Below are 24,139 nucleotides of genomic sequence, written 5' to 3' on the forward strand. Positions count from 1 at the left end.
TATACTCTACTTTGACTTTTATTCTTTCCTTTCGTTCCTCACAAGTAACATGTGTAAAACAAGGTCTAGACAGACTTGTATGTATTTATCTAGTCGCGTTTTATTATGTCGTACTAGGTATCACATTATAATGCTTATATGAGAAGAAATATGCTAATATATATATATATATATATAAAGAACGTAAAGTGCAATTTCTCACAAGTTTAATGGCTGTGACTCAAGTCACAACGGTGACTTGAATGAAAAAATTATGTCAATCACAAATTTATTTTTCATTATAATAATTCTTATAGATCATTTGCGAAATATAATCCTCCCTTCTTTATTGACGTATACCATTCGTAAATTAAAGTTGTGTACTATAATATTCTTGGGGAACAGAATTTAATGGTCGTGTAACGTTGAAGGATGTTCTCACATCATCGTAACTCGATAATATCGTCAAATTTATTTGATTGTATCGTTCAAGATGATAAAAAATACATAGATACATATCTATATTTACAATCCTATGGCGACACAGAAACATGTATCATGTACTTTGTGTCGTTATAACGTCATGTTTAAAGGATCGAAAAATCTTGACCCATTCTCACTCTTTGATCTCGCGACGACGCGTGCGCCGCGTCGACGTTTCGAGGAAATGCAACGAGTAATACGTTATCATTACAATATATAATTTACAGTAGTTGCTTTCTCCGTAGAATTCACAGCCAAGTGGAGCCTTCGACGGCCCGCTAGCTTTCACGACAGCTTCGGTATATGACTCTGCCTCTGTGGAACCTCGCAAATTTGCATACCGTCTATTTCTCATACGAATGCATATTGTAAGACAATTTAAGAAATCAATGGAGTTGAAACAAAGTTAAATCGGAATAAGATTACTCGTCGCGAGGTAATCTTGTCCGGTTAGCATAATCTTGATCGTTCTCAAGATTAACGTACGTTAAGAGTACCCGGTATTCTTCGCTACGCAAATATATGTATACGTATATGGCACAACTCCGATTTCGTGAGTCATATACCAAAACTAGCGCAGCCAGCTCTATTAATTTAACTATTACTTAAAACACCTCTTATCGGGAAACTTTGTCCGAGGATCGCGAAATTTCTTAAACCAGAGGCACTTTTGGTGGTCCCAATAAGGGCGGCCCGTTATCGGATGTTCGATGTGGCACAAATTTATTTGCGTTTTGCTCCGGCATAGGTTGAAGCCATCTGACAGCTAGGCTGGCAATCATCAGCAGGACGATGAATCCACAGATAGCCACAATGATCGTCGCCGTCGGGAACCAGCCATCAGCCGTCTGACTTCCGCGACTGTTTGGATGCAATTGCGGGGCCAAATACGCTCGCTGATCGCCGATTAATACTACAATGATATCATCAAGTTACAAATTAAAATCAATGTTTAACGAACACAAATTATTTTTTCGAAAGTTTAGGAGATACTTGTGTGTTAAAAGAAATTTAATTCGGTTGATGCTAAGGCCAAGATTTTGAGCCACGTTTTTCTTTACGTGGCGATATCTAAGCGTCTGATTAACGGATACACGTACATTACGATAATCAACGGTACATGAGAAATTGAGAGATATGACAGGTGGAACGGTGAGATATTGTATTGTGTGTTGAGAATGTTTTTAATATCATGAAACCATGAAAGGGATGAAAGGGAGAAAGGAAGCTAGCACTCGTCGAACCTCGTAGAGTCTTATTGAGCCTATTTCTCATCGCGGGACTGTCCACGTGATTGCAGAGATCCTGATCGCAGCAGAGAAATCCTGCGGGGCACTGCCGACTTTTCAAGTTCTCGTCGAGGCAACCGCTATGAGCGGTATGCTCCGCTCTCGAAATCGGCGCATTTGCGTTCGATGGTAATTTAGTGAAGCAGCCCCTACCGCGACACATGTATCCCTGAGGAACGCATTCCGGTTGATTGCAGTAGCATCTTACTTCTCCCACGTTCGAGGAATCTGCAACCAAAAATCCTATAATAGTAAATAGTTTTTAAATTAGTTGGATTATAATTATATATAGACGCAACTAAGTTATTTAACATTTTTATTAAAGTTAATTTGTTTCAGAGATCAGGAACATCGAGAAGGTCTCGCATCGAACATGCCTCGGTTCCTGACGCAGCGTAAATATACGTAACAAGGTTGGTGGTTGGTCTCCCCGACGCGACTGTGAGTTAATGAGGACCGTACGAAATAAACGAAGAGAACAAGTGAGAGAAAGAAATAGAGACACGAGAAACGTTTATTACGATATTGTGAAGCCATCTTTATCCGCGAGCATGCTCGGCTTCGTTTACCCCAACCCCCGGTCTAACATCTTGCCGGGTTCCCCTCGCGACCTCGTCTTTCTCCACCGGTTTCTTGCTAATAAGCCTGCAGCGATGCCTTGCCTGTCTCTCTCCCTCTCTCTCTCTCTGTTTCTCTTTCGCTTGTTCATTCTCTGCGAGCGAGCCTTGCAAGTGCCGGTGCCGGCCCCTCTCTCCGTTCGCGGCCTGTCGGGGTCCAGCTCATCGGGGACTAAAAAACGCTAAAACAGCCGAGTCACAAAAGAAAGATTAAAGTGGAGAGGATATATGGAGAGAGGCATGCGGCGCGCTGCTCCGCTGTGCGCGCATGTATCTCCCCCTCCCCTCTCTCTCTCTCTCTCTCTCTCTCTCTCTCTTTCTTTATCTCTCGATGCAATTCTGCATCAAATACCATGCACGAGAGAAAGAATAGAGCTTGACGATTTCATCGCGTTCCATTGCATGTGATTATATGTCGCAAATTAGGAAATTAAGGAAATAATACGTGGGTTGGGTAGTATAAGGGTGTTATAAGGATATTTCAATTTCATGTTGAAATCAGGTCAGAAACATTCCAACAGTAGAGATTTCTTGTTCGCTCTGCCATTCATTTTATCAAGTTATTTTATCAAAACAAGTACGGAATATTTCTGTCTCGACTTCTTACATTTTAAACGAACGACCAAAGATTCGTGAATATTTGAATTCTTTTCCTTAAAGTAAATCACTTTGGTAAAGTTCTTTCTACAGATACGTATTTGTATGTGGGTGTATTGTCTAATATCCAAAACGTATTTTTACCCTGTAAAACATACATTATAAGATACCGTAAACGTAAAAGTAAAGTAAAGTATGTATACCAGTTGAGTCGAAATAGACAGTGAGGACAGTAGCCTTCCAAAATAAAAATATTCCAAAGAGAGGAATAGTCTGATACGCGTGTGCGCGCGCGCGTTTAAAATAAAAAGGGAAAGGGGGGCTAAAGCAGCGGGAGGTCGAGGGGCCCGGCCCGACAGAAGAGAGATACGACCGACAAGCCTGAGGCCGGGGAATAGCCATCCGAAAACAAACATACTGCATCGCGGAGTCGTTCGTTATGCGTCTACGGTATATTAATTATTCCCCAGCCCAGTCCAACCTGGTCCCTGGACTCCCTGGTTCGGCCCGGCCCGAGGCCGAGGCCCACCGCCCAGCCTCGGCGCGGCGCGGCGAGTTACCCTCTCTCCTCGCGCTTGCATTTCTTTTTTCGTTCCTTCGATAATATTGGACCCCATCGCCACCGGCAAGACTGACGTGTAACGACGACGATCAACGAATTCTCGATTATCGTGTGTCGTGTGACGATAATCCAACGAATTTAATTTTCACTCGGCAAGTGGAGTAAATTACGTATCATTTCAAACGCTATTTGATTTTCCAAGAAATTAACTTTATTTCAAGAAAAGACGCAATTAAAAATACGTCTTAATCGTGCGAAATACACGGTTCACAATTCTCCTTTGTCTTTCGTAACCACTTATTGCTCATTGTTATAAGATAGCGATCTCTCGTGACGTCGTGACTCAGGGAGCATCGATAAGTACTCGATAATGCTATCGAGTATGCACGAAAGATTCGGGCGCGACAAAAAGATCATTTGGAAAATAAAAAGGCACATTTCGGATTATACTCACGCGCGATATTCAAGATCGCGGCTCCGAGTCGCGATCGCCCGAGGATAGAAAGCGCCGCTAGGCGGAAACTCGATTCGAACGAGCATCGTTTGTATGTACATACAATTAGAAGAGCGACGACCCATGTATGCGTAATATGTATATACGCGACATGTAGGATATGCAGTATGCAGGTATCTTTAAAGCGCACGTCAGTGTCTACCGCGCAATGATGAAACTAACGAGTCTCTTCAAGTATATCCATGTAACTCGCGAGAACATTGCGCAACGTCGCTTTGCTCAAGTACATTGCGAACTCTTTGTATTGAACGGTGAACCAAATGCATTAGCAAACGCGCTTTTCTAATTAGCGCGGTCCGAGCGTAACGGTAATTAGCGTGAGAGCGAGAACAAGTCGTGTCTCTGTTTGCGAGGATAACGAAAGAAATGTGAATTTATTTTTCGCAATAAATTCTTTACAGTGATTTAAAAATAATGCTTATTAGCTTATCAAAAGTTAAATCGATTATGTCGACTTAAGTACGTGGATTTACTGTTCCAACCAAAAAACTGTATTTTAAGACCGACAAATAAATAATCGGCGAGCAATTATACTTATTGTTAGACAAATTGGAAAAACTATACAAAAGTCGCACAGAATTATATCATTATTATTAGGCTACTATCTTCTCTAAATTAACTGTATATGTATTGTGTATATCTATAATATACGACTTGCAAGCAGTACTTGATCGTGAATCGTGACTAAAAAGGATTATCACGCGTTCGTTTCTATTGCGTATTCGATCGATTTAGATCATAAGCAAGTATTACGCCAACTTTTAACGACGCGAAAGAATATGATAGATATCCTTTCGGAAATCAATAGAAATATTAAAATAGCAATTAGGATTATAAATGGATCGCAAATCGAAAAATAAAGTGGGGGTTGAGACACGTTTCGGGGACTCGGATAAAACGGCAGCGGCGAGACACCTGTTCGCACTTACGAGCGGAAGGGACTTACGAACTCGCGCGCGCGCGCACGCACGGAGTTATATATGCGAAAAGGAAAAAGGGACGGCCGGCTCTCATCGCCGTGGCGAAAGGCGAAAGACGAAAGACGAAAGGAGTGTTCGAAAGAGCGCTGGTGATGATGAAGAGGCCGAAGAGGACCGGTCTGTTGGTCTGCGAGAAGAAGCTTGCCCAGCGATTCGTGAGAAACTTTCGTCGAGTGACGCGCTTCGTGTCTCGATATGGGATTCGATTTAGAATCATACGATCCATTCGATAGTTTTATCGAGGTTTTGGAAAAATTTCAGAGTATTAATTTTTCTCAACGCGGTTAAATTTGGAAGGAAAGGAGTCCGAATTTCGGACAGCGACTCTTAGCCAAAGCGACGGATGCCCGTGGTCTTAGAACTACTGAACGACCGATCGAGTTGCAGGTTTATTTCATTACCTGAACTGGCATCTGAAGCATGGCGTCGGTCGAATAAATTGTCAACTGTCATCGTAGGCATAGAACTAAGCTAAAGATAAGGTTCTCGCATAATCCTATGCGAGAATGTCCGAGGAATGCTTTTGTCGTCCTCAGGTTGTGAGGACGTATAAACAAATGCCGGAGGGATTACCTCGAGAGTAATGGCCTATGTTCCTAAAATGCATCCGTTTGAAAGAGAAAACAGAAACGGGTCAATAGAGCTCAAGTATTTTCGCTATGCGATGAACGAACCTTCCCTCGAGCAAGGGACGAGGGACGAGGGACGAGAGGCGAGGGGCGTGGGGATCCGTCTGATCCTGCTCGCTCTCGGGGCTTTCGGCTAATTCTCGTTTCACAAAGGTACGGTATCGAAGGTGGTATTTGCGTTGGGACTTGTAACTATCGAGCCGGGCTCTATTCGAGCATTATGTGAGGAAGGGAGACTCGAGACTCGAGACGATTCGGGAAGCGGGTGAACGCCGCCGCGCCGCGCCGCGCCGGATGGTTACGGCCGCGGCGGGGTGGCAATTAGCAAGAACAATGGAGAGCCGGGGTCCTTGTTCTGGGAAGTAGGCGGAGGGCTTCACTCCGGGGGCCCTTCCATTCCACGGACAGGGGGCCAGGTACGTGTATCTAAGGCCCGGTATTCGGCATTCCGAATATACGGCCGGCGTAAGTATATACACGATCCCGGCGTTTCGGCGCTAGAAGACAGGCTCTTGATGTTCCCGAGCCTCGGCAACCCGGTGATTAGCCCTACTTAACTCGGATATGGGGACGCGACGCGAGCGGGCCCATCGGCAAGTAAAAGGCATCCTCGTCAATTATATGCAATTGCCAAATTGCTCCAAATTACATGCGTTGCTCCTCGAGGAACGCGGGGCCCTTTATGATAATTTTCGTGTTTTTTGCAGAGGCAACCTGCGACCATCTTTGATTATCGCTCACCGAAACCGCCCGTGATTAGCTCGAGATTCCAGTTAATTAAACTTGAAATTTTAACTCGCGTCGTCACGACAAAAGTGCGTGAAATGCGATTCGACAGATATACCCAAGCAAGACATATACCTATATATAATAGTTTCCATTATCTAATAATTCCATTAACAAATGGATTCGTCCATGAAACATCTTTATTTATTTAATCATTTACGTTTACGCATTCTACGCCAAGTTTACCGATCGCCGCGCGGATGGTAATCCTCGAGGAGATCGTCAGTGATCGAGGCGTAGTAAAGAGATCGGAGTAAATTATTGTCTCGATTATATCACGCGCGACAATAACTTCTCTCTAGTTTTCACATCTGTCATCTGTTTTCCAATCGATTCAATCAATATTTCGCGATTATCATCTTATCGTGTATCGTGTATCGTGGTGAGATAATATTTAATTTTTTTCATTTTCCCTATTCTTTATCGTCGCACATCGCACGTCGTACGTCGCACGCACGGAAGCAGCACCAGCGAAAGCGCACTCGTCATGGAATAGTATCCCTTTAACGGAATAATGTCCCCTTGAGAGCCTTTGTTCCCGCGATCGTTTGCGTGCGCAGCTAGCGCGAGAATCATAATGACACCCGACTCGCTCGTCAGCTCGTCACTAGTCAAGAGTGTCAAGACCAGTTGGCGCCTAGCCAATGCCGATGTCAAAACGCTGGCTGTCTAATTGCGCGAAACGAATCGTCACACATCGGCCTCGCCGACCTCGAATTGCGCGACGCGCGACGCGCGACACCCGCCGAGCAACGTGTTTCCTTCTGTTTTCTCTCTCATTCCTTTCTCCCGACCTAAAATTACGAATCCGACGTCGACGGTTTTAACAACTTTCTTTTTAACGGTTTGCTTCGCGATGCGTAAACGTTGGCAAACGAAACAAAGCGGTAACCCTAACCCCGAAGCTATCGAAGCGTTCGATGATTTATCCCGAGAACAATAGCTAAACGCGCGTACTCGATGTGGAAAGGAAGTGCGATCCAACCGCTCGAGACAGTTGTGGCGGGCGATCCCTGTCTTGTTGTAAAACAGGGAAGAAGCGACAACGCATGACAGGACAATCGTCACATATCCGACCCTCGGCCCTCGGTCCTCGGTATCCGGAGGGTGTCTAGTAGACCGTTTAGATTCCCCCTCCCCCCTTCCCCTCCTCTTACGTAGGAACGGTACAAATTTACGAATATAAAAATCCACGTCGGCAATGATCGTTGGTGGTGTGGAAGTCGACTTTGCTTGTTGGCAAAGTTGACGATTCGACTCGCTCGTCTCGCTCCACCGTCTTGGGCGTCTTGTCGATCTTGGCGACAGCAGGCAGCACTGGCAGCAGGTAGATGAGCAGCCGCGGCCGCGGCGTTCGCGTGCTCCGAGCTCCGAGCTTCGGGAGTGCACGCGAGCGGGTCGAGCCGCCTGCCGCGAGCGACCGCTAAACGGTATCGCGTTCCTCATTCGGCCGGGGCCACGCTTCATCGAGCGCTATCAATGAAATCGGAACTGTCTATCCTCTCTGCTACATAATGCATCGTTTATCTTACATGTTTTACAAACACATGTATGTACATCTTACCATCTTTGAACATTACGCGATAAAATTTTCTTACATTTTCGCATGTCGCGCAAAGTAACTAAATGTCGATAAAGTCTCGTTAATATCTTTCAAATCCTCCGTTATTTCATTATCAGTGAAAAATAGGAATACGCGATATAAATAAATTACAGTTTTAAGTGTGCGTGCTTGTAAACTGTGCGTTTCCTTGACTAGAAATCGTTGACACTGATTCCTAGAATATATCGCACGAGCATATCGCATTTATTTATAGAAACATATTGTGACTGCATCGATACGAGATCCTATTTCTACAAGAGAACTTAGAGAACGCGTCGAAGCGCGTCGCGTCGCCAAATGTTACACACATGGACGGTTTTTCATCAAAACTCTCTTTACGCGAAATAATTAATGTCTTCGACATTCCTTCCTTCGCATAATCCAGCGCGACGCGGGAGCGGGATTCTCTCGTTTCTATCCCGCGATTACTTTCGCTCGCGGCTCGCGGCTCGCGGCTAGCGGCTCGCCTCGAGCGATGCAAACGCAAACACGTCATCGGTCCGCAAAAAGTGCTGCGCGAAGGGGGAAGCTCGGAATCGCGTTAATTGATCCAGAACGGTCGCGCCGTTATTGGCTAGCTATCCGAGCTATCGCCACTCTCGGTGGTACGTGATTCCGATGCGAGGCGTGATTCAACGTACATGTACATACATGTACACGAGAAAGATATCTCGTCCAACGAGTAATCGAGCAAAATACGCTGCGAAAATGCAAATAAATGTACGAAAGCGCAAACACGTTCGAGCTCTCATAGGACTAGGAGTAAATTAAAAGTAACAAAAAGGAATTTGTCTATTTGCGATTTGCGTTTCTGAAACTAGGCTCGCCGAGATCTTGCAATCTTGCAATGTCATCGTTACGATTGAAAAACTATCGACAATGAGAGCGATCGTCATTCTCGTCAATTTAGATGACAATGAGTCTAACGACGCTGACAAGCGACGCTGCGTCTCCTCCGTCCCGCCATCCTCGCTCTCGAGCGGAGCGGAGCGGGAAGCTGGACGGCTCTCTGCTCTCTGCTCTCTCGTCAATCATCGCGCGACGCGCATCGTAAGTTCGTTGATCGCCAAGCGCCAAGCGTCGAGCCGGTCGAGCGTCGAGTGATCGAGCTACCAGGCGGCCGGTATAGTGGATTGTGGATTAGGCAGCGCTCGTTCATTTGGATTCGACGCATCTTGATTCTCGACTTCTCAAGTTGCACATGCATACATGCCGTACGCGTACGTGCGTCGTGCATACGTGCACGCGTGCCTGTGCGCGTCGCGCCGCATACAAAGCGTGCTATTAACATAACGCGCGCGTCCGTCTATTCGAAATGCCACGGATATAACGCGCGGTGATTGATAGCCGATTGTAAATAGCGAAAAGCAAACGTCCTCGGGTAGTCGTGTACCCGCGGAATGAGGCGCGATTTTGCATGGTCACGCACGCGTCTCGTCGTCTCGTCGTCTCGTCGCGCATTTTTGACGAACCCTATCCCCTATCCCCTATCGCGGAATGCGCTTTGGGCCCCAAACGGACGAAAAGAAGAGTGAGCTGGCGCGGATTTGTGTCTGAAATTGGCGTGAGAAATTTCGTCGAGACAACCATGATCGACATATGACATTAACGCAACGATTTTTCCTTGATTATTTTCTTTTATCGACAATGCGACAATCGACAATTTAATCACCGATTGCTTTGTAAACGTGGTATTGTATCCCAGCCCGTGAAATTCCAGCTCAATAAAATGGAATACGCGTTCTAAGGAGCGAGGCTATATTTATAGCGAGATCGCGTACGCGTGATCGTTTATGCGATCGTATACTTACGTCTATACGTGATTGTATGCGGCGCGCGGCGCCGCGGAAAGCGCGCGCGTAATTTTTACATAACAAAGGCGAGAGAGACCGAGAGCATCGCCATGAATGTTAAATTGGACAAATTACCTATGCGTTATTATGTAAATACATCTGGTGGTAATAAAGAAGCTTGTGTATCGATATACGTATATTTTTACTGTAGCCATCGCTTCTCGAGCGAAAAAAGTAAATGAGTGATAAATACGAATAAATCAATCTCAAGTTTTCCAAATTTATTCACGAGAGAAAGTTAATTCTTTCGTTGTAATCGCATATATTCAATCGTGATAGTTCTGATTTATCGGTATAGAAAACCGTTTATTTGTTTTAAATCTACCGGTCGCGGTGTATAAACACGCCTCTCTGGCCCATGTTCGAGCCCATGTTTCCTCGTTCGTTTACAGAATATCCTTATTCTCAAAAACCTCGGCTCTTCGTATGCCTTGGAACGAACGAACGAACGAACGAACGAACGAACGCGGAATCAAAAATCACGTTTCTCCAAGGACATAAGTTAACGAATAATCTACGAGGCTCTATTCGACCCCGACGCGCGCGACGGCTTGAAATGATACCGCTGTAAACGAAGCATTAAGTCGTAAACAAGTAGTGAACGAGATCGGGATCGTATGAATTAGCATGTCGGAACACCTGTCATTTGCCTACACGGGTAAAGTCGTGGCGAAGCGATAAATCTGCAGATGTACAATATAAATTGTGTTGTTTTTTAAGTAATCACCGAAAGTAAGAAAATTGTCGATTAAGCGGTAGCGTTGGCGTTGGCATTAGCGCGTCGTCACGCACCTCCCGACATCGAATAAGCGGAATAAGAAACTCTAATTGCGAGCGGAAAACTTGCATCAGCGGCCATCGAACGTGTCGTTAACTTTACGCGACGCTCGTCGAGTTGTTTTTGCTCAAGCCTCAATCTAGATGTGGTATGTGGTTTGTGCAACCATTGTGGCGAGGCGAAAGCGCCTATTACTTGACGCGGTGACTTTTAGTCGGTGAGCGACGCTTTTATGTCCGTCGTAATTCCGCCATCTTAATTAACAGTTGGTTATTTAATTAATGGTGGAATGCACAAGAATACAACGTCGATCAAAATCAGTTTACATCAACGGGATATGCATATTATACACGTTACATGTATGTGCGCGTACAAACCGGTCTTTTTCCCTGAAGATACGTGTGCGCGGGTTTCGTTTTGCGGAGAGATCAAGCCCCATTTGTTTGGCGCGTTAGGCGCGTAGCACATTTTACGCGTGTCACGTGTGGTCGAAAATTTGATAGATGACAATAACGAGTATTTCAATTAGCGCTGGTTATTTTGCTACGTTTTTGTAGCAAACGTAAAATACGCGTCATGCGATGGCGTTCGCGACGTGCGACAGCGGTCATTTCCGCGTGCCACTATTTCCTAACAATAAGTGCGGACGTTGTAACGCGGTAACGGGGTATGCGAGAGTATCGCGGCAAAAATGCATAGGGTATTTTATTTTCCATCGCGCCGCGCGTATTTGTTATAAAATAATTCTGGCGAAATATTATCGACGACTCGTACCGCGAACTTGACACGAATTGGCTGTTTAAACTTAAAAAAGTAACGCCAAATCCTCTCCTCTCGCATCCTTGAGCAAATTCCGCGAAGCAGGGCAGACCCATCGTTACGAATCCGGGCATAGCGATCGCTTCGTGGGACACCACATATATGTGTAGCGTATTAGTGTGTACACGGCTACGCCAAGTATTTATGTACGGGACGTACATAGCCAAAGAGGTACAAACTCGTCACGCACGCATGCACATCCGTGTGGCCGACAGGCGCCACCGAGTCGAGGATGTGTGCGTGCGTGCATGCGTACGCCAGCTGTACGCGGTAGTCGCCACGCCGCCACGCCGCCACGCCGCACCGCACCGCGCGCCATGGTACTTAGCAGGAGCGTGTGTGCGGGCGCCGGACGCACGTGTGTGTCAGTGATAAAACCGGGTGTATGGATGCATACGCTTCGCTCTCGTCGTCGTCGTCGTTGTCGTCGTTGTCGTTGTCGTTGTCGTTGGCGTCGATGAGCTCGCATTTTTCGTTGTGTCGCGCCATTCGCCACTCGAAAGACAACGGCGGCGGCGACGACGACGACGACGATACGATGAATAACGTATAGATCGAAGCTACGATTCAACAAAATTTTCGACCAATCATCTAAAAGAATATGTCATCAATAAATTCACCCTTTGCGCATTTATCTTTAAACGTAATTACACGCTCGACAATAATCTCGATGTAAATTGTATCACAGCTAGTAAGAAATATTATTTAAGCACGTTTTTTCATATCGTAAAACTGCTTTCGATCTCTGAAATCCGCGATAGAAAATATAAAAGATATCACAATTTGTTGTGGCGAAACCCGCGGTTCTCGAAGATTATGACTCCGCGTAATGAATTAAAAATGATATTACATCATTTTTCAATCTGTCGGGATTGCGAGACATGCAGCGAAAACTAAAAATAAAATTTAAATCGCAGAAATATAATCGTCTCCATCGATGCTGTTGACTGAACGTATACATAGCTTAGTCTCTATACGCGACTCGTATTACGAAATCTATAAGACTAGATGACAATTTGACTTATCGTTAATTAGCCAATCGACCCTTGATTTCCCATGCACGCACGCGCTAACAGGCGAATCTTTCGTATCGGACGCTGTCATTGTACGCGAATGGTTTAACTTGGCGATATCGAGGTCTGCAGCTTTGTCGAAGATGCGAATACGGTCGAGAAGCTATAACTAGCGAACGAAATGGTTCCGTGGAACGTGGAATCGACGATCTTCTCTCTCTCTCTCTCTCTCTCTCTCTCTCTCTCTCTCTCTCTCTCTCTCGTGCGCGCGTGCGACGCGCTCAACTATGCCAACTAAAACCGAACGCGTTGTCTTCCTATAACAATAAGAATTTTCTTAAAAAGGTTAACGGCGAACTTTATTCTAATATTTCTAATCCAAGAATAATAAATAATGCGCGATTGATATACATTTATTTAGAAATTAGGTTCTGTAAAAAAGCTAGTCCCATCGTCTGTCTGCCAGATTTGAATTCACTTGGTTTTTAGGATTATTCAAGGAGGAAATAAAACTATGACACGCGGACGTGATGCAACAATGTTGCGCTACGCGTGCAACAAGCGTGTCGGTATTTATCATGCATATATAGGTATAACGCACTACGTACTCCACTACTCCACTATCCGCGCGTCTAGCTGGCGCCCATCGTCTGTTTTATCGTCTCTTTCTAGTCTCGCGACTAGATCGTGCGAACGACGAAATTTCAAAATTATTAGCTCACATCTCACGACGTCCAACTATCTCTACAGTTATGCGCACGTGCGTGAATACGAGAGACAAAGAGTCGCAGAGTTAATTATGGGGAATGGGAAAAATGATAAACGTTAAACCACGCTACGTGGTCGCTGAATTACCTGAAGAAAATGTACGCATTTTGTGTGCGTATGCGCGTCTCTGTGTCTGTGTCTGTGTCTGTATCGATTGGGTGCATTGCCAATTGAGAATTATTATATACATGCGGTTCATCGTGAGAAGATGAAAACAAGAGGGAGGAAAGGAACGCCGCGCTAGGCCGCGTGATGCTAGCAGGCGCCTTTCTCGCGGATATAAATCTATCGATCGATCGTGAATCATTCGTAGGTCGCGTCGCGCCGTCGCGCCTCGCGCCTCGCGCCTCGCGCCGCGCTCGCCCCGCTCGATTCGAGTAAGTAAACGATTTTATTGCTCGCCTCAAGCATTCCACGAGTCACGACGACCGACCCCCTTTCAAGATAGTTTACACCGTCGCGTAATAGCCTTTGTTTGTTTGCAACTAAACTGTTTCGACAAATTCTTTGGCGCCGAGTATTTTTGGGAGGCCACCCTTCTCGCGACGTATCTATATACATAATACGCGTATATCGACTTACGATCCAACGATTTAACTTTTTAAACACTCGCGTTTTCTCGTTCAGTCTAAATAGAAACGACTTTGACGAATCGATTTAAAATTTATCTCGCACCTGTGGACATATCGATAAACGCGCACGTTATTGTTCCTTTATCTTAAAAAAAAAATATATATATATATGTATTGAAAATACGTCGTTGCATCGAGGTCACGTAATACTTTCTTGCCAATTGTTAAATCATCAAAGGTTTCGTCACATTCCTGCGTCTAACTTTTATATCGCGACTCTCACGTAAATGCATGTATAATTGAGCTATAGCGACAGGCCGACAGTCGACACTGTCGACAGCCGATAGCCAGCGTTCATTCTTGCTAAATTCACGAGAATTAGTAAAACAAGCATGCCGACTGCCGACTGCCGAGCACGTGCACGCGCCGTGTTTCCTGCGTCCACTCACACGCAAATATATCGCACCTTTGCTAGCTTATAACTATATAATAGATATCAAAGCGCTATTATTTACATCTGCGTTAAAATAATAAAAACTTATTTGTCTAAGTTTAGAGTGATCGATGAATTAAGGATCGATCCATCCATGTTGACCATCCTGTTAAAACCTAACCATGTTTCTTTGGTATATCGACCAATTTGTTTTTACATTTCTACACGGAAAAGCGACGCGCAACGATTGTTTAGAATGGCGATATCGCGCAAGAAGGGTAACGCGAAGTTTGGTTAAGTTAAGATATATAACTTGCGCGAATTTGGCACAACGCCGCGCGCGCCCGCGCCCGCGCCCGCGTCCGCGCCCGCGCCGCTCGTAACGCCCGAAACCCGTTGTGTTCTCGCTATAGTCTGTACTGTGCTCTCGCCGCTCGCGTTTTCGCTTTATATTCGAATATGTATATGTACACTGTAGAATAGCGTTTACCTCGTTCGCTTAGGCTTACAATTTACAATTGGGGGAGATGGATCTAAACGGCGCGTTATACCTTTATCGATGGCTCGCGCCTCGTTGTCGGCGAGCACCTCGTAATCTTCCGGATCGAAATTTGTCGGCGCACCGCTGGTGACACCGACAATGAGAGCTGTCGTCACCAATGTCACCATCGCGATAGTCAATACGTCGCGCGGCAACATTCCGAACGCGATGACCGAACGCAACTCTCGGCTCTCGGCTTGAAATCGATTTGATCTCACAATCAGGATAACTGTCCACGTGGTGAGTCTGTGTCTGGCGCCGATCGCGGCGTCCACGGCGTGTTGGTCGTCAGAGCGATCGATTTCCAAAAATCTGGCATGTGTTTCCCTCGAATTAGAGCGTTGAGATTATCGCTGCGCGGCGCGCATAACGCGACACGCGACTACGCGACTACGCGAGCGCGTTTCGGCAGAAGAAACGATCGGCGAGGCTCGCGAAGACACCAAAGTGGAGCCGTGGAGCGTCGGCGCGCGACACCCTACTCCGACGATATCCGGCGGCTGACTGACTGACTCACTCGCTCGGCTCGCTCGGCCCGCTCGGCCCGCTCGGCTGTCGCCGCCGTCGGCGCCGGGCGCCGGCCCGGCCGTCGCGCCGGCCACCTCGGAGCGTCGTCGGAGCGTCGGAGCTGGGCTGTGGTGGCTATGCTCGGCGTGCACCCGCCATCCGGCCTTCGCTGATCTGATCGCTCCGAGAGCGCTCGCTTCGAATGGATTTTTAAAGGAAAGCCGCCTTCCGCCACTCCAAATAGTCCAAGTTCGTGGTCCGTGGTCCGTGGTGGCTACCACCGATCGTGCGACGAGTAATATGACGCGACGCGGCGTGCGCTCGTTACCGTAAACGTCGCTCATCGATTTGCCATATAGACGCGGTCGCGGAACTAATATATTACACGGTACAAGAAATTTTCAAAAATTCTTTGTGCTTTGTGCCAAAAACACGTGCGCCACGTAAACGTATTCCGTTCAGACGCTCGCTTTTAGAACCGCTTTTAAAGAGGTTTTAATTCAATACTCAGGGGAGAAAATTTGTTACATATATATACATACTCGTATATTTTATGACTCGTATATTACCGAGAGATAATCGGACTAGCGTGACGTATCGGAATTCAATTACTTACGTTAACGATGTAAGCATTGTAAGCGGTACACCCTACACAGGAACGTACCATCAACATCCGATCAGCCGACGTCACCCCGTGTGCGTGTAAGTAGCGCGAAATAGTATGCGTGCGATTTGTCAGCGGAAAGTCGGTGAGAACTGCGGCGCGGAAGGGGACGATGGCGCCTGAACCCTGACGCCAAAGTGGTGCGACGCGACGCGACGCGACGCGACGCGACGCGTCAGGCTTTGCCTGCTTTTTCCCGACGACGTCGATCGTCAGACAGTTTTCTTTCGCTACTATGCTGTACCCATGCTGTCTCTTGTAATCCGATTATTAATTTATATTACGAATATTACGCCTTACAACCTTAGGGGATTTCCATATTCCAGATTTATAATTCCAATTAGATTTCCATAAGATTCTAAAATTATACGTCTAGATTTTTTACACCCCTTATTCAATTATGTACAGTAAATCATTGATGTAAATCGAAATGTATCGAAATGCACTTTTTCTAATATCTTTACGTATATAATGCGCATTCAAAAACTTGGCGCGTTATGCCAAACTTATAGAGGATTCACTGTGATCGCGACGGCACGACGACGTCTCTTTCTTCATCAGTGCGTTTATTTATGTTAGACGGAACCTCTTTCTCACGATGACCTAGCGTTTTGGGCGTAAGACTTTCGGCACGCACATACGTTACTCCTCTGCCGTTGCTCGTTTGATCGGCAAGATGTGTATACGTGTACGTGTGTGTTCGGCAACCTGGAGAGGATGACTAATTACGTTGAAACAGCCAGAGTCGAAACCGGGACCGGGGCCGGGGCCGGGGCCGGGGCCGGAGGGCCTGGGGCACCTGGCACGCTGGTCGTCCCTCGAGGGGCTCGCTCGATGGCAGCGGGGAATTTGAGCTACATGGCCCACCGTTAGTCATACAATATAGAACAAAGGATGCCAGCGTGGTAGTCGGTTTGCTCTTCAGGAAGCTTCGTCAAATACACGCACGTTGGATCTTGCATCTCGGGGTCGTTCGTCATGGGTTCGTGATGTAGCTTTTTAGACTTCTCCCCGTCCGTGCGGCATCTAGTTATTCCTAAATAAATATAAGCAAAGTCGTTACTCGGCGAAACCCATAATTTAGGATGGCATTGACGAATGCATTCTCAATATAAATATAACGAATATACAATGTACGCGATCGAAACTTGAAAACTTTAAACGATTAAAGATGTAAAAAGTTTTGACAGTTAAGTTGCACAATTTTTGCGCAGATAGTTACGAAGGTCTTTTTTGAGTATACTTAAAATATCGTAACGTGTAGCCAATCTATGCTTATATATATACAATATTACAATACGTCAACGGATTGAAGCAAATTTGACAGCTTTGTCTACAATTTTCACTTAAGATCCATCTTAGATATATGTTACGGTTTATCGTTTCTCGTTTCTCTCGAGACTACCAAGGGTTAATAGTGTCCGTTGAGATAATATTATTAGCGCGCGATATTTGATCGCTCGTGATCCGAGATCCGACAGCCGTGCCCCGGCGCTACTGCTGGAACTTGAAAGAGCTATCCAGCGAGCGTAACAAAAAATCGCTTTAATACAGACTCGGCCAGCCTGTCGGCACTCGGCAGCAGTTATCTCCCGCACGGCCGCGGCTTCTATTTATATTTTCCGTTCGTTAGTCGATCAGCGGCATACGATCGAGACGAGAATTATATCCCCGAGCGTGAACAAATACTGCACGTTTAAGATTTATTTCCACGCGAATAAAAGATATTATAGTTGCATATCATGCAATGCATATGTATATCTCTCTTCTACTATACTACAATATAATATTCCAAGTTTATATCTACGTACATATAATACATATACAGGTTTTGTGATATAACGTAATGGTAATACTTTACCTATGTATCTTAATTTATTCCGCCGCAGGAAAAACCATAATCCCATCGAATCACAATGTATCTAATTGTAAGTTTCGGCATCATCTTCACGAATAGTTTACCGTGCCCATTATGTAACGATTATTTCTAAGGAATCTATAATATAAAATATTTATTATTTACATTTTTATCGTGCGTCGCAGCATATCCGTCATATAAAATTTGTTTTCGTAAATTATATCGTAAATTGGGTATATTTACGACTCGGTATACATCTGATAACACGTAAACATGTGTATATTTAAATTACAGTTGAAAACTATTTCGTCACGGTACCCTTAGGTAACTCGTCGAGCTTCCTGTGTATAAATCACGATCAAAAATTGATTCGACACGCATGATGCCAGAGATTCCGGTCCACTTAAAACCGGATCTTGTCTCGACTCCCTGTCCCTACAGGTTTATTCGGATCTACCTGACGAGGATTAGAAACCGTAAACGATGTGATTGAAAACAATCCTTCGACACAAAACGCGTGGAACTGAAACGATCGTTAACGATACACAATGGTTAAAGGAATCAATTATTTAACAACTCCACTGAGAGTGCCACTCGATTGAATTATCGCTAGGGTCGACGCGACGTCTCTATCGGCCGGAAAACGATGATCCTGGAACTTTGGATGGTTTAAATTTACATTTGAATGTCTCAATATATAAGAAAAAATTATTGACACACATTAATATGACGTTATCAATACTCTATCATATTCTTACATTGGCAAAAAGGATTATATATATATATATATTTTTTTTTTTTTACCTTTTATTTTATTGTCGGATTGTTGCGAAAAGCGCCACAGTTATCTTTCGACAGTTATAAAGCGATTGCGATAAAGCGTTCTTTCAAGAATGGAATAGCTAAGAATCCTCGGTCACTTTTAACGTATATGAAACGCGAAGAAATGGCGCGCGATGCCATCTATTCTAAGGTAAAAAGAATAAGAGACTAACGACGCGCGCGTTTACTAAGGTGTATATGAGGTGGGTCGAACCGAGACATTCCCGAACTCGAAAACCCACTTAACCATTCGGAGAAGGAAGATTAGAGGGCAGGTCTGTGAGAAGCCCCCAAGCCGTGTGCTATCTACGGTTTTCAGGACTGAAGCCTGGGGATCCGGCCTCTTGTCGAGAGGTAGACTGATAAGAAGGCGGCTTTTAGTGCATCGCGACAAACTACCCCGAGGAAGTGCGGTCGTATAGCCGAAGAAAAGAAAACTGGATAGATAATAAGGAACGAGCCTAAAATGCAGGAATGCTGTCAATTAGATTGGAGGAGCATCGACGGTCCACAATTCCCTCTTGAGACAAACTACTAAATGTTATTTATAATATTGCAATCGTGCGTGCGTGCGTGCGTGTCAAGCGTGATATACACGAATGATATACATGAATTAACAATATTAATAGAATATTAATAGAAGGTGTATTGCGGATTTGCTATCGAGGAATCGCAAACTAATTTGCTGTTCCACGTGGGAAAAACGAGTCTTATGCCGTGTAGGTGGCTACTATAAACGTGTACACTCGCTGTATGGCCTCGATGCTCATGATCTGTTACACAGGGTGGTCCCTGCGCTCTGCCAAGGCTGCTTTCGAATAGATTTATCTTCGCCGATCGTTAATTATATCCAATGTTAATTGCAGACAGCATAAAACTAACGGCATTGCGAATTGCCACAATGTCTCTTCGCACAGTATCTCACACCATATCTCGATGATAACTTTTACTTATTTGTTTTACATTGCTATAAAAATCTTTTCTTATCTTTTATTTTATTTAATTTTATTTAATTTTTCAATTCTAACGTACATGTTTTATTTAGACCCATATTCTGAACGTTCTTTTATCGATAAAATGCGCACATTTATTTATGAAATTCCATAGTATATGTGACGTAAACTATATACTAAATGCGCGCATTTATCGATAAAAGTGCGTTCGGAATATGGGTCTTAGTATATTTTATTATGTTAAAATATTAAAATATAAGTTTAAGAAAATGTAACAAGATACTTTATCGGTATTGATTTCTCTTCGAGATCAGACCTTTTGCAGTCAGTTGATTTGCAGTACATAAAGGATTAATTTACATATATGGATACAGATGTGAGAAAAAAGATATGCGAACCTTGTAACCACGTAGCAAGATGCCAGGACGGATATGAGAGCTGCGATAGCAAGGACGAGAGCGGCAATATGTAGCGCCTTAATGCGATTCCGGAGAAGTCGGTCAGCCGATTCTGTCGAATCTTCATACTTTCGATCAGGCCGCAACGTTAGCATCGTATCACGATTCGTTGACGTTAGATCGCCCATCAACACCCCGCGATCCGTAGAACGCGTCTGATCCATCTGTACCTTTCTCTCGCGCGTCCATGTGCTCGCGTTCTCGTCGTCGTCGTCGTCGTCGTCGTCGTCGTCGTCAGCATCAGCGTTGCAGTAGTCGTGGCTGTTGCAACATTTCAATCTGGGCCAGGGCACGAGAATCCTGGGACTCGCCGACGACAGTTCCACGGCGTTGACCGACCGCGACCTCGTGACCCAGGACTTTGTTTCGCACAACAATGGCGTGGCACCCCTGCGTGTAATGTTGCAAACATCAATTGATTAAGTTCCGTGAACCCGCCCGCCTCGCCGCGTTGCCGATAGCTAACGATCGAACGATCTTCGGCGGTGCTTACATTGCACGGTGCCTAACAGTGTCATCGAACTATCGCACGAGAGGTAATACAACTTTTGCAGTGTTATGACCTCTCGAGTTGCAACATCTGATGGAGGTTGCAATAGTGGGCTGAATCAACCATCAATTATTTATATTTTCCTCGAATAGAGGAAATTCATTGGAGAATTTAGAGAGTCAAGTTTCAATATACGTATATGTATTTATACATCGATCGCGAGATTCTTATTGTCTTGCAGCGATTCAAATCGAAAGATTTCAACTTTTGTCGTATCTCGAATTGGACAAATTGGCAAAACCTTTTGCAAAAACTTGTGCGAAGAAAATGTATACCAGAAAACAATCCTATTAACATAATATCCGGATTTTGTTGGACGAATCCTTGTACGTGTCGTAACTGCCACTTTTAAGGTGATCACGAGAGTGTTATTAATGAGGCATTTAATAAAAATCGCGGAAACCTTTTCGCTCGATTATCTCGTCAAGGTTATTCGCGCGCCATGACACATTCCTGAATTTATATTACAGTGTTGATCAAACTTACACAAGACTTATTAAGTCGACAAATTAAATCCTGTTTTTGAAAAGACATAATATCTTGTCTCCCGACTGGCCGACTTTAATCGACATAAGATAAAAATATATATATATATAAATTTTTTTTTGTAAAGGGTTTTACATTCCTCTCATGTTAATTATAGAAAGATAGAAGATTTGAGTGCCGTTATAGCTATCGCTTATTGTTAATCTTTTCGTAAATTTGATTTGATAGGAAAAAAAATCTCACCCAAATACTTATATTACAAAATTGATATTTACTTATGCGCAAGTTTCGTTAAATATCAAAAAGTGATTTACGTTCTTGATATACGTACTCCGTACATCCTCTTGTGGTCGTACTTTCACCGATTTCTCGTCCCGTTGTCATGATAAGTTCGGTGTAACAGAAGGATCTCGTTCTACAAGTATCTACGCCAGCTTCTTTGCAGGCCTTGCTCGTACACACGCACTTCCTGCCTATAAAATATAATTTTGTGCAACAAACAGTCAATTAAAGAGAGAGAGAGAGAGAGAGAGAGAGAGAGGGGGGGGGGAGCGTCTAAATTATATTACAAAATATTGTATTATAGTTACAAATGCAAGTTGATAAATACATATCTATTCGCAATAATTTATGAATTTTATAAAGTTTCGTAAAGATACATTGCTACTTGCTACCCAGCAAACACCATGTAACATATAACGTACAGGCGGTACAGGTACAGCAGGTTAGGTGATAATTTCCTACACATGTGCTATATTGCATTTATATTGTTGAGTAGGAAATTCCAACTAACCTGTACCTGTACGTTACAGGTTACATGATGTTTAGTGTTTACTGGGTAATTCATGAAGAATAAGAATCCGTTTTGAAAGATTAATTAACGATAAAACTTGGTCTTGAGGAGGAAATTATGAGCAATATGTCAATTACGCTCTAGTTGTCCTCTATGGTACAGTTTTATTCATTACCGAGTTGTTGGAACGGATTAATTAAGTATACATACATAAGTCGGACGCGGTCACTACTGCTCCAGTGCGGGCAGTGCTCACTACGCATCACACTACCACATGGAAGGAATGATGTTAATTAATGGCACTTGCTGGTCGTCATTAACGAGCGTCTCTTTGCGCTAATTAGAGAGTGACCGCACTGTGACCAGTGTGACCAGTGTGATCAGTGCTGCAGCGGTGGCCACGGTGGCCCCAGTAACAAGTGACAAGTGGCTCGCTTACCTTCGACTTGCGCGAGACTCGTCGACAACGACACGATGCATCCCACGAGGAGGTATCTGATGGCTAACGACGATCGACCGATTATCGATCGACGAGTGGGCTGAGTGGGCATCTCTTCTAGTCCGCTTGCCAAGGGGTCGGCAAGGTCTCCGACTCTCCGAGGCGTGTTTACACGTTTATCGCTTGCCGGCTAGTGGAACGTGGTAGGGCCATAATCACGAGATATCACGATTGTCGCCGTCTCTCGGGATTCTCAGGCGCTCGCGCCGCCGCCGCGCCGCTTCGCGCCCTCTTGTCTCGTGCCGCGCCGAAGCGGATCGCGGCGTCTTATCGGTTGAAAGGACTAGTTGGAAGTGTGTTCGCGAAGGAGGAAGCTCAGGAAGCTGTACCCGCGACGAAACGCGCCTGTTTCGTTGCCTGGCCGGCCAGGCTTATACTCGAGCGCGTGGGCACCTCGCTAATTTTAGCGCCTCCCACTAAAAGAGCGTCGCACCGTGGCCGGCTCCTCGCTCCTCGACAATTTACTCCTCTGTATCTATTTTAATTCCGTCATCGCGACGACGTTAGTAAACGTGGCCGCGCGTCCCGTCCATGTCCCGTCGGTCCCGTCGTTCCGGTTGTCGCGAAGCAATTTATTTATTCTCGCTTCGCGCCTTTGCGCTTTGGCGCGAATCCCCTTTTTTCGCGCCAGTGGTCTGAGTGGCCGCGAGTCCCCGCGTTCGGCGCTCCTAAACTTGGTCGATTTATTGGAAGAACGACACGTCGCGCCGCGTCGTGCCAACTTGTCCCCACATACGCTTTTATATATTTCGAGAGACGATACTCTCGTCCCGCGCCCGCGCCCGCGCCGACGATGATTCGGATCGGACATAACGAGAGACTTTGACGGCGCCGAATGGCGAGAGGGCGAGAGGGCGAGAGGGCGAGACGACTCACGACGCTCTCCTTCAGACGGCGCCGGCGACCTGGAGTCGGAGGCGGGAGGCCTCGTTAGCGGAAAAATCCAAGACCCGATATATCCGCGTCTTTTTCCTTCTGTTATTCATTTCTCTATCGAAAAATATTTTTCTCATTTATACCCATCGTCAAAAATGCAAAACATCGTCAAAACAATACAGTTAAATAATAAGTTATATGCGTAGAGCGACACATATGCGTATATATGTACGCTCTACGTTTTAAAGACAAGAATTGTGAAAAAGACATAAATAAAATATTATTCCAAAATCGAGATCGGTAGGATCAAGGGACATACTCTTGCGGAGCAGAGTATATAATAATAAAATGTCGTAATTCAGATTCTTCGATTCTTTTTTTCTTCCTTGTTTCTCTCTCCCTCTCTCTCTCTCTCTCTCTCAACGGTATACCACCATATACGTATTACGTAGATAGGTTGACAATCGCGTGACAGACAATTGTAATGGCATTGTATCGTGGAAAACGAGGTGGACATTGCAGCGACTGAGCGACGAGCGATTTCGTTGAAACTGTTGAGAGCGCGACGCGACGTGCAACGTTTTCCGTTTGACCGGCACTCAATGACTCAATCGTGGCGCGCAGTTATTAGTCATTAACTTTTCAAGTGCGGCAGACGAGAGTTAAATTCCTCGCTTGGCTTCCTGTGCGTGCAACGTGCAACATTAACCAGAGCTCCCGCTCTTTGCGTTTGCACATTTCTTTATCGACCTCCGTCGAGACGTCGAGACGTTGAGAGTCGGTAAGAGCCGAGTTGGGTTATCGGAATGACACTTGGTTACAGTTTAACGAGGTCGCGTCAGGCTTAACAGTCTGTT

General features: G+C 45.0%; 2 protein-coding genes across 4 annotated transcripts; both read right to left on the reverse strand.

Annotated features, from left to right (window-relative positions):
• Positions 1-15,710, reverse strand: LOC139777168 (BMP and activin membrane-bound inhibitor homolog). Of its 2 annotated transcripts, none has more exons than XM_071714418.1 (3): positions 14,827-15,710; positions 1,707-1,979; positions 1-1,375 (listed from the first exon to the last, which is right to left on the reverse strand). In XM_071714418.1, the coding sequence occupies exons 1-3, from the start codon at positions 14,972-14,974 to the stop codon at positions 1,116-1,118; spliced, it is 681 nt and encodes a 226-aa protein (XP_071570519.1). In that variant the 5' UTR covers positions 14,975-15,710; the 3' UTR covers positions 1-1,115. The 2 variants fall into 2 exon arrangements, with proteins under 2 accessions (XP_071570519.1, XP_071570517.1); XM_071714416.1 differs by lacking the exon at positions 14,827-15,710 and adding an exon at positions 2,129-14,816.
• A 133-nt stretch (positions 15,711-15,843) lies between these two features.
• On the reverse strand, positions 15,844-23,892 carry LOC139777167 (uncharacterized). 2 transcript variants are annotated; one of them, XM_071714415.1, is made up of 6 exons: positions 22,347-23,892; positions 21,446-21,587; positions 20,249-20,468; positions 20,019-20,146; positions 17,849-17,983; positions 15,844-17,023 (listed from the first exon to the last, which is right to left on the reverse strand). In XM_071714415.1, the coding sequence occupies exons 1-5, from the start codon at positions 22,456-22,458 to the stop codon at positions 17,935-17,937; spliced, it is 651 nt and encodes a 216-aa protein (XP_071570516.1). In that variant the 5' UTR covers positions 22,459-23,892; the 3' UTR covers positions 15,844-17,023; positions 17,849-17,934. The 2 variants fall into 2 exon arrangements, with proteins under 2 accessions (XP_071570516.1, XP_071570515.1); XM_071714414.1 differs by having other exon boundaries at positions 20,019-20,468; positions 22,347-23,889.
• Positions 23,893-24,139: the final 247 nt, after the last annotated feature.

This window comes from Temnothorax nylanderi, unplaced genomic scaffold (assembly GCF_030848795.1).
Source record: "Temnothorax nylanderi isolate EJ_2023f unplaced genomic scaffold, tnyl_v1.0 TNYL_tig0140_pilon, whole genome shotgun sequence".
Lineage (NCBI taxonomy): Eukaryota > Metazoa > Arthropoda > Insecta > Hymenoptera > Formicidae > Temnothorax > Temnothorax nylanderi.

Coding starts and splice junctions, on each gene's coding strand:
- LOC139777168 (XM_071714416.1), bottom strand. CDS start 2,288: ATGGCTTCACAATATCGTAATAAACGTTTCTCGTGTCTCTATTTCTTT. Junction 1,980..2,128: donor ACGCTGCGTCAGGAACCGAG/GCATGTTCGATG, acceptor TTTTGGTTGCAG/ATTCCTCGAACGTGGGAGAA. Junction 1,376..1,706: donor GCTCAATAAGACTCTACGAG/GTTCGACGAGTG, acceptor ATATCATTGTAG/TATTAATCGGCGATCAGCGA.
- LOC139777167 (XM_071714414.1), bottom strand. CDS start 22,458: ATGCCCACTCAGCCCACTCGTCGATCGATAATCGGTCGATCGTCGTTA. Junction 21,588..22,346: donor GAGTCTCGCGCAAGTCGAAG/GTAAGCGAGCCA, acceptor TATATTTTATAG/GCAGGAAGTGCGTGTGTACG. Junction 17,984..20,018: donor TCTTGCTACGTGGTTACAAG/GTTCGCATATCT, acceptor TTTATATTATAG/ATTCCTTAGAAATAATCGTT.